At 60.7% G+C, this 10375-nt stretch overlaps 1 protein-coding gene across 1 annotated transcript; it reads right to left on the minus strand.

The window, feature by feature from the left end:
• Positions 1-586: 586 nt before the first annotated feature.
• PIN1 (peptidylprolyl cis/trans isomerase, NIMA-interacting 1) lies at positions 587-7714 on the minus strand. Its single transcript, XM_056119915.1, has 4 exons — positions 7564-7714; positions 5462-5683; positions 1422-1532; positions 587-977 (listed from the first exon to the last, which is right to left on the minus strand). Exons 1-4 carry the CDS (start codon positions 7619-7621, stop codon positions 868-870), a joined length of 501 nt encoding a protein of 166 aa, XP_055975890.1. The 5' UTR covers positions 7622-7714; the 3' UTR covers positions 587-867.
• Positions 7715-10375: the final 2661 nt, after the last annotated feature.

Raw genomic sequence — 10375 nt, forward strand, 5'->3', positions numbered from 1 at the left:
CTCCTGCCTCCCCGGCTCTCTCAGGATCCCCCTGCCCCTCCATGGGCCCTCTGCATTCCAGAAACTTCTTTGACATCCAGGTCCCAGGATCCTGGTACTGGTAAAGGTAAAGGCCCTCCCGTTGACCGTCGATTTGCTCGAGCGGGCCCAGTAACGTCTCCATTGGAGACTTTGTTGTTACTGTGTCTGGCATATCAAATACTCTCGGTAGCTTGCCGGGCTCTCCGAGAGGGGCGGAGGAATCGAACTCGGGTCGGCCATGTTGGCCGCTTGTAAGGCGAACGCCCTACCCGCTGTGCTATCTTGAAGGGCATGTCAGTTCACTGGGCGAGGGGTTTAAGAAGGACCCGGGGGGGGGGGGGGGCACTCCTGGATGGCTGGGGCCATTTCTCAGGGTGGAGACGCAACTGGCCCCGTAGGAAAAGTGAGGCAGGGAGGAAGTGAAACGCAGACAGCAGCAGCGGCTTGAGGTTTAATGGCGGGTGCACAGAGGGCACCCCAGGCCCTGCATTCACAGGGCACCCCAGGACAGCCAGGCCCCACACTTGAACGTCTGTTGGGCTTTTTTTTTCAACTGGGGAGAAGGGCAAGGCCTTACCAGAAACCCCTGGGGTCTTCCTGCCCCCCACCCCCGTGTGAGCCTGGTGGGGACCCCCGTGGCCAGCCCTTCTCTCTTGGACTGGAATGCGTCCCCTGGATCTGGAGCCCCCCGCACCCCCGGCTGAAATCAACTCCTAAAATATGGAGGGGGCGAGGGAGGTCGCCCCTATGAGGGAGCAGACATGGAGCAGAGACCCCGATGCGCCGCCCTCCCGGCCCCGTGGGGAACAATAAATACTGGGTGGGCAGGAGGGGGGGTGGCCGCCCTCACTCGGTGCGCAGGATGATGTGGATCCCCGAGTCCGTGAACACAGGCCCGCTCATCTCCCCTGTCCGCAGCGCGAAGGACGCATCCTCGAAGGGTTTCTGCATCTGACCTGGGGGCGAGGGATGCTCGTCAGGGCTGGCTGTAGTGGGGGCGCTGTGCTCAGCCCCCCTCCACTGCTCCGTCACAGCGGCATGGTCCCAGGAAGCTGGGAGTTGGGGCTGCGACCTCCTGTGCCCCGGCCTCCAGGGGGGCCTGGTGGGTAGCCAGAACCTAGACTGGCTCCTCCAATCCCCCAGTCCTGAGTCCTCCTTTCCCATGGCCCCCCAACCTTGGCAGGAAGAAGTGCCCGCCTGGCTAGCCCCAGGCAGGAACAGGGCTGCCACCTGGTGGGCCCTGAAGGCTCATGCAGCTGCACGGTTCTCCCTTAGGCTGGGGTGGGGGCCCCCTGGGGCTCAGGAGGCCCAGCCCTCCTCTCCATGCCTCTGATGGCAGCCCCCAGCCCTCCCCCCCACCTCTGCTGACAGCCCCTGGCCGCTGGCCCTCCCCACCACACCTCTGCTGAAAGCCCCCAGGTCCCCCCTGGCCTTGGCTGAGCTGCAGTCGCTGAACTGTGAGGCCAGGGATTCAAAGTCCTCCTCTCCGGACTTGATCTTCTGGATGTAGCCTGCGGACAGGACACATGGGGTGGGGGGAGAGAAAATCCCTGTGGATTAATCACGGAGCAGGTGAGTGTATGTGTGCCTGAGTGATGCAGGACCATGAGTGCAGGCAGGTGTAAGGATGTGTGTGTCTGTGTATGCGTGTGTGATACAGAACCAAGGGTGCAGGCAGGTGTAGGGATGTGTGTGTCTGTGTATACGTGTGTGATACAGAACCAAGAGTGCAGGCAGGTGTAGGAGAGTGTGTGTCTGTGTGTGTGTGTGCATGAGAGAGATACAGGTGTCGGGAGGGGGGGTGTGCGCATGCACATGTGTGTAAGTGATAAAGGACCGTTATTGCAGGCAGGCAGGCAGGCAGGCAGAGAGAGAGAGAGAGAGAGAGAGAGAGAGAGAGAGAGAGAGCGCGCCAGCCATGAGTGCAGATAGGTGTAGAGGTGTGTGTGTGTGTGTGTGTGTGTGTGTGTGTGTGATACAGGACCGTTATTGCAGGCAGGTGTAGGGGTGTTTTGTGTGTGTGAAGGAGATGGTGACTGGTGCTGGGGCCCCTCCAGCCTTCTGAACCACCTCCCCCCCCTTCTCCTTTCTTGTGGTCTTGGAGCTTGAACCCAGGGTCTCTTACACATGCCTGGAAGTGATCCCCTGCTTGGCGTCCCTGCCAGGACCCTCAGACCTGCTCTACTTGCTGCCCTTCTGTGGGGGCCTTCCCTGCAGAGGTCCTGGGGAGGCACAGAGCGGACTTGCCTGTGGTCTGAGTGACCAAAATGGTCAGGGCTCGGTGGGGGAGCGGCTGGGTGTTCCATGAGCTGAGGAGGAGGAGACAAGGGCTGACCGCCTCATCCCGTCCACAGCCACCAGAAGGCACCCAGCCAATCTCCTACAGGGGCATCCGCGGCCTTTCCACAGGGCCCGTGTGGAGCCAGGGCCTGCCAGAGTTTGGGGGTGTTTGGGAGTCCCCCATTCTGATGCACTGCAGAGGAACATGTCTCTGCTGCAGGCCAAAGGTCAGAGGCTCACGGGATGAGACCTACGGAGGAGCGGGAAGCCCACCGGGAGCTCCGCCCCAGCTCCTCCCGAAACCGTGACTTCTGGGACCTCCCTGGTGGCATCTGAGAAATGGGCTGGACAGCAGCTCGTCCACTGCAGGACAGGCGGTGCCGTGACAGTCTGTCACCCGCTGTTTGACCAGGTGGCAAGAGGAAACAACTGTGAGCCCAGGTTCCCTGAGGCCTGAGCTGGGCCTGACTAAGGGGCGTGAACACCTCCATAGACACCAGAGGGCCTGAAGAGGCTCAGACACACCCAGGGACATGGGAGGCCCCGATGCCCTGTGGCCTGGGCAACAACAGGAAAAAAAGACAGGAGACCTTAGGGTCCCCAATGCCCACCTCTTCCGACCTGGAGGCGCCCAGGAAGGCAAAGGAGGAGGTAGGCTGCCCACAGGTCAGGGCCTCACCCTTAAAGTGATGTTGATAAGGGCAGGACTGATCCCTGGCGCTCTGGACACAGCACCGCAACTGCAGAGTCAAACATGGGCACCTGACTGCCACCATGGGTCCCCGGTCATCCAGGGACCCCTGAGGCACAGGGGCTCCTGGCCCATCTCAAGACATAAGACCCAGCGTGAGACAGGATCCTCCTAGACTCCAGGGGATACTGTGTCTGTCCTGATGGAGCTCCCTGGCCCCTGCTCCCCTAACTCGAACCCCAACAGCCCTCTCACCTCCCCCCAGTTCAATCCCATGACCTCCTTGGGCACCTGATACTCTCAATCTGTGGTCCCTCATCAGCCCCTCTGGTCAGGCACGTCCCTGCCAGGGGCTCTGTTTGCAGTTGCCTGCCTCCAGGACGGGGTCTGTCCCTGCGGTCCTGCAGCCTGGCCCCAGGTTGTTGGTGCCCACAGTTACCTCCTGCCCACTCATGTGGAGCCTGGAGTCTCAGAACGGGGTCACTCGAGCTGGGGGGTGGGGGAGACAGGACAACAGTCATCTTATGAAGCTTTTCCCACCCCCTCCTGCTTGGCCCCCTGCACACACTGTTGGGGGTCCCCGGGTCCTTCCAAGAGGGGCCTCCCACCCTCAGCTTCCTCCTGGTCCAAGAAACGCTGCTAGGAAGTAGGCAGGCATGCACTGTGGGGGCGTGTATGCATGGGGGCTTCAGCAGAGAGGGACAGAGTCAGTTCCAGCTCTCATGAATAGAACTGAGGAGAAGCTCCTTCCCCTGCCTGCAGGATTCCATTCAGGAACTCGCTTGGGGGGCTCTGGCGAGAGAGGGAGGGGTGCAGGCACTGGCTTACACACCACAGATACTGGTCTCATCCCTGGCACTGCAGGTCCCGTGCCCAGAGCTAGGAACAGCTGGTGAGCACTGCTGGCTGTGACCCCAAACCCTCCTCCACCCCAGAACACCTCGTCTCTGTGAGACCCCTAAAGTCAGCCCCATGTCTGTGCGTGCCACTGAGCCAAGGACTTGGACCGTGTGCTCGAGACTGTAACCGTGGGGACCTCCACACGCTCTCCTGCCTTTCCTCTAGTCCTGGCCGCACTCACCCAAGGATGAGTCCTATGAGCATGTCCCTCCCTTTCCAAGACAAAAGAGCCAGGCTAAGAGGTCACACAGCCTGGCCCTGGCCGGCCGGGATGAGGGGACATGGGTGAACAGGAGCAGGCGGGGAGAGTACAGAAACTCCAGGGGAGATCCCAGCTGGCACTGTCCTTCGGGACGGACATGCCTGCTCTGCGCAGGGTGTAAGCGCCCTGTGGTGCTATTTCCACTGACTGGCACTGGTGGTGCTGAGGACAGACCCTGGGGTCTCCTGTGTGCAAGGTCAGGGCTTTACTGCTGGGCTACCTGACAGGGACTAAAGGGTAACAGCCACAGGCTGGCACAAATCAAGATTCGAGGAGCCTGGCCTAAGCTGGGGGCTTTACAAAGTTTTATTGGCACATGACTGTGTGTAGGTTTTCCCAGGGTCTATGGTCACTGCAGAATTGGGACAGTTTTGACCCATTTGAGCCCCACCCCTCCAACTTTTTCTGTTTTTTAGGACACACTGGCAATACTCAAGGGTTCTGACTGGCTCTGTGCTCAGGGCTGATCCTTGGTGGTGCCCAGTGACCGTATGTGGTGCCGGGAATTTGAAAGGGAATTCGATGCACACGCGCGTGCCTGCTCTCCTTTACTCCTTCCCCAACCCCCAACTGGGACTCTGTAACAAAGCGGGGTCACTACTGCTCTGCATGGGGGAAACACACCCGAACCGGGCCAGCCTCCCATGCCCAACCCTGGCCCGATGCAGTCCCCTGGGTGCCCTGCAGGCTGACCCAGGACAAAAGCCTTTGGAGTGAGTGAAGGTGGCTTTGAAAGGAGGTGAGGCAATCCCCAACTCATAGAGCATACCCAAGAAATACTAGGGGGAAGGCATTGGACGTCCCTGTGGCAGACCCAGGCTCCATCCCCAGCACCCCAGAGGGTCTCCTGCGCCCTGCCAGAAGTGATCCCTGCGTGCAGAGCCAGGAGGAAGCCCCGAGCATCGCCAGGTATGGTCCTCACTGCCCCACCCCCGTCCCCCAGAAAAACCAACTCCAGAAGCTGACAGGGCCCAAGGCGGGGGTCTCCCTGGCTCGCCCTCAATATGGCTGCTGCAGAGGTGAGACAGGAGTGGAAAGCCACAGGAACCACAAAGTGGGCTGAACAGATGGACGAGGGCGGCTTTGGGCTATACCCGTGAGGGACTCAGGGCTGACTCCTGGCTCTGTGCTCACTCCTGAAGAGCTTGGGGGAAATATGTGGGGTGCCAGGGATTGAACCCGGGTCCCCAGGGTGCAAGGTAAGCACGCTCCCCTCTGTCCTATCCATCTGGCCCCAGGGAGGCTCTAACCACAGGGTCTGAGGCCTCTGTCCCCCATGTCTCCCTTTCTCCCCAGGCTCCACTCACCATTAATCAGCTCCAGGGCCTCCTCCTTGCTCCGGGTGATCTTCTCCTGCCGCCAGGACGAGGGGCGCCGGGACTGGCTGTGCTTGACGAGAAGGTGTGAGCAGCGGACCCGCGACGGCTCGCCCTGTCCATTTCTACCGCTGCTGCTGCCGCCACTGCTGCTGCCGCTGGGCCGCTCCCACTGGCTGGCGTTGGTGATGTGGTTGAAGTAGTACACGCGGCCTGCAGAGGCGGGAAAGCAGGTGATGGAGTGGGGACCCATCCCTAGGCTCAAGCCAGGTGCATGAGCCCGAGAGCTGTGACCACGGTTTAGGCGCTGGCCTTGCACGTGGCCGACCCGGGTTCAATCCCCACCACTGCCAAGGTCCTCTGGGCCCCCCGAGGAGTGATCCCGACTACAGACCAAGGAGTCAGCCCTGAGCACCACAGGGTGTGGCCTCCACCACCCCCCAAAAAGGGGACAATGAGACACCTTTAGTTTAGTGGGGGGAGGGGGGAATACTTGGCCATGGCAGCAGCTGGGAGATTCCCAGCTTGGTACTCAGGGGTTAGGGCTAAAGGCTGCTTAGAGAGGCCCAGGCGGTGTCGGGGATCGAATCTGGGCCTTGCGCCTGCAAAGCAAGATCTCAGCCTGCTGAGCATGTCTCAGCCCTGGGAGAGCTTTGGCCAGAGAAGCTGTTGCAGGTGCCCCACTAGCCCCAAGGGAGTCGGCCATCCTCGGTGAGGGGAGAGAGGCACTGGCCCAGCACTTCAGCTACAAGTTTTCTCTGGGTCCTCAGGCGGAAGCGAGTGCGGTGGGCTGGTGGGAAGCCAGGGGACTGACTGGGAGTGGTTCAGAGCACACCAGAACCTTCCATCTCTCTGGCTCTGCCCTGATTCACCGCCTCAGTCTGCTCCCCTGGAAAACACAAGGAACTGGGGGTGGAAGGGGCTCGAGGTGCTGAGAGCCAGTGCCCTTCTCATGAGACAACTTTCCAGGTGACATTTGCTTCTGGGGCCTCACCTCCTGCATCTCTGACAGCGAGGCCATAGTCAAGTCTCCTTTCTGGGCAGAGGTGGGGGAGGCATGCGGTGCACCCCTGGGAATCGGACCTAAAGGTTCCCCCTTAACTGGCTGCAATGCTAAGGGGCGAGCAGCGGGGGCAGAGGGGAGAGACGCCATCCAGCTCAGAGCAGGTGAGGACCGGAGGCCTGAAGCAGGACCCCCAAAAGGATCCCGTGCCACTGCGGGCGGCCAAGCGCGCTGGGCTGCATGGGGACCCACAGCAGGAGGGAACCCCGAGGATGCACATTAGGGTCACTCCAGGCGGTACGGGGAGGCTGTGGGGGAGAGCGAGCCCTGGGCAGGACGTTGGGGCGAGAGTGGGGGACAGGGCTTTGGTGAGGAGGCTGCACCCATCCCCCAAAAAACCTGGGCAATGGGCTTCCGGCACCCCCAAGCCTCCCCTTCCTTCTCTGCAAAACGGGGTGAAGGTCAGAGGGACATCAAGACGCCGTTCAGAGATGGCAGAGGCACAACGTGGGCAGGAGGATGGGGTGCAGGGCGGGGCCGGGGAGCGCCAGCGTCGGGGCTGCGGGGCCAAGGGCACGCGGGGCTGGGGTCGGAGACGCCCTCGGGAGCCGGGAGCCTCCCGGTTCCGTCCCCGCAGGACGGGGTGCCGCCTCCCGCCCGTCCCCGCGCAGGGCGTTCCGGGAAGAGAGCCCCGAGCAGGCGGGGGAGGGGGTGGGGGTGGGATCGGCATCAGCGGCGACCCCGGGGCCTGGCGACACCCCGGCGCGAGCTGGAGGGTCGAGGAGCCCCTCCTCAGGGCGGCCCCGGCGGCCCGGGGGCGTCAGGCGCCCGGGGCGGGAAGACGCCGGTCCGGGGCCCCTCGCAGCCCCCCATCCCGCCGCCTGCCTCAGTTTCCTCCAGTCCCGGCGCTCCTGCGGCGTTAACATCCCCACAGGGCGGCCGAGGCCGTTACCCGGAGACGCCGCTGAGGAACCGAGTCCCCTCAAGGGAGTCGGGCGCCGCGACGCCGCGTCGCGCCCCAGAGACGAGCTCGAGTCCGGTTCCCCGTGGCCCCCGCGCGGACTCGCCCGGGCCCCGACCCCCGCGGCACCTGAGCTGCGGCTCATGCGCTTCTCCCAGCCGGGCGGCAGCTTCTCCTCGTCCGCCATCTTCCCTCCTGCCGCAGCGCCCGCTCCGCCTCCGCCGCGCCGCCTGTGCCGCCCGCGCCTGGCTGCCGCCGCTTCCCATTGGCTCGGCGCGTCCCGGCCCGCGGGCTGGAGGCGACTTTCATTGGACAGTCGAACTGTCCGGAAGAGCCCTTCGGCCTTCGATTGGGCAAAAAAGAAAAGTAGGCGGAGCTTCTCTCGGTTCACATGGGCCCCGCCCCCGCTCTGCCTCAGCAGGCCCCGCCTTTTTCCTCTCCGCGGCTCCTGAGTGGCGCGGAAGGGATTTGAGCCGCCCTAGTCCACGCCCTTTGGCGAGGCTCTCCGAGGTCTCGGCCCCTCCTTGGGGAGCCCTCGTTGCAGCCCGTCGCCGATTGGCTACGGCGGTTGCAGTTCCCGCCTTCTCGGAGGCCCGCACGCTCCCCAGGCAAAAGCGTCTGGCTGGTGAGGCGCTAACGGTAGCCGACGAGGTCCTTGGCAAGGCGGAGCTTCCTTTGCCGTTGCCGCAGCAACGCAGTTACCCTGGTGATGAGCCGCTAAGAACCCCGAAGCCCAAATTTGGCTCTCTCATCCTCCCTCTTCCTGCCGATTTCTTGCAGTTGTCGGAAGCTTACCCACTCCTTGTCATTATCAGAAAAAAAAAATTATTATTGAAGGGGTGGGAGGGAAACTTGGGGATACTGCTGCTGGGAAATTACACTGGTGGAGGGATGGGTGTTGGAACATTGTATGACTGAAACACAATCACAAACAATTTTGTAATGCTCTGTTTCACGGTGATTTAATTTAAACAATGATTTATTTGGGGGTCACATCCGGTGGTAATTAGGGATTATGCCCGGCTCTGCACTCAGGATTCACTCCTGGAAGACTCAGGAGTGTCAAGGTTTAAACCCGTGCAAGGCAAGCACCCTACCCGCTGTTCTATTGCTCTGGCCTCCATTATCATTTTTTAAAGCACGACTAATCCTTTCCCTTGTACCACTGGCCCAAACACTGTCCACTGCCTTTGGAAGCTAATTTCACTTTCCTGCCTCTGATCTGTGTTCCGCCACTCAGATGGGGCCCAGGGAAGAAGCGGGGGTGAAAGAACGAGGGGCTCAGGTACAGTCCACTTAAGTGGTGTCACTGGAGCTCACGGGAAATGAAGTTGTTGGGGGCCCTAGTGGGGAGGAGATATTGGAGTCCGAGATACCCCCGGGCCACGATGGAGCTCTGTTAGACCTGTCTCTAGCAGGGAGCTTGTATGATGAAGAAAAGCAATGGGTGGATGGAGATGGGATAGTATAGTGCGCCAGACGCTTGTCTTGCATGCAGCCGACCCAGGCTCATCCCGGCACCCCAGACAGGCGCCCTCAAGCCCCACTCACACCTCCCCAGCTCCTTGGGGGAAGGCAGGCAGATGGTTGCTGCTGAGGACCAGAGAGGTAAGAAGTACACGGGATACGGCGCTTGTCTTGAACATGAGCCGTTGACTCCAATACTGCATAGGGTCTCACAGGAACCTGAGAACTTCGGAGCAATTTCTGAGCAGTCATGAGTCATGAGTATGCCCCGAGGGCTGGAGTGATAGCAAATCAGGTAGGGTGATTGCTTTGCATGCTGCAGACCTGGGTTCAGTTCCCAGCATCCCATATGGTCCCTCAACACCCCATCCACCCCCTCCCCCTAATACCGCCAGGAGTAATTCCTGAATTCAGAGCCAGGAGTTAGCCCTGTGCATTGGTGGTGTGACCCAAAAGGAAAAAAAAAAAAAAAGAGAGTATGCCTTGAACTCCACCCCCCTGTGGCCTCCACCCAAAAAGCCTCATTTATAGAAAGAGACCCAAGTTTGGGTCTGGGGAAGAACCTGCTGTGCAAATGTGGGGTCACAAGTTTTTCTTGGGGAGGGGGATTTGAGCCACACCCAGTGGTACTCAGAAGACCCTTCCTTGGTGCTGGGGATTAAATAGGATCGGTCAGATGCAAGGCAATCCCCTTCGCCCCTGTACTCTGGCTGGTGTGAGACAGTTTGGAGAGTCAGGACAGAAGCCAGCAGAGGGGTGAGGAGGCGTAACAGAACGGGACAATCTTCGGTTGGGGACAGAGATAGGACAGCACACATTGGCACGGCAGGGTCTTCCCCAGACACAAACTTGGGTCTCTTTTAATAAATGATGCTCTTTATTTTGTGCGGGGGCAGAGTTCAGGGCATGCTCCTGACTGCTCAGGAATCACTCTGGGGTAGGGCCTGATGGCCCCTATAGGGTCAGGGATGAGCCTGGGTCGGCTGCGTGCAAGGCAAGTGACCCGGCCATGCACGCGGTGGACCCAGATTTGATCTCCAGCATCCCAGATGGTTCCCGAGCACCGCCAGGAGTAATTCCTGTGTGCAGAACCAGGAGTGGCCCCTGAGCATCGCTGGGTGTGGTCCCGAAACAAAACAAAGACACTGTCTTGAACATATCTGGGCAGGTCAAGGCTCACATTCCCTAGCTCTGTGGGGGAAGACAGGCAGAAGGTTGCTGTTGCGGGGACAGAGAGGTTGGAAGTACAGAGGTTAAGGTGCTTGTCTCGAACGTGTGCCACTGACTCCAGTACTGCATAGTCTCACGGGAACCTGAGTTTCAGCAGTGAACCTTGAGCACAGCCAGTTGTGACTCCAACTCACAGAACCAAGAAGTCTGCAAGGAACTAGGAGAGCAGCCGGAAGGGGCTCATTGATGTCGGGAAAACAAGTTTCATCTGAAAGCAGCCTTGATCCCATGGGCAATGACACCC

Source organism: Sorex fumeus, unplaced genomic scaffold, assembly GCF_029834395.1.
Source record: "Sorex fumeus unplaced genomic scaffold, SorFum_2.1 ptg000041l, whole genome shotgun sequence".
NCBI classification, from domain to species: Eukaryota; Metazoa; Chordata; class Mammalia; order Eulipotyphla; family Soricidae; genus Sorex; species Sorex fumeus.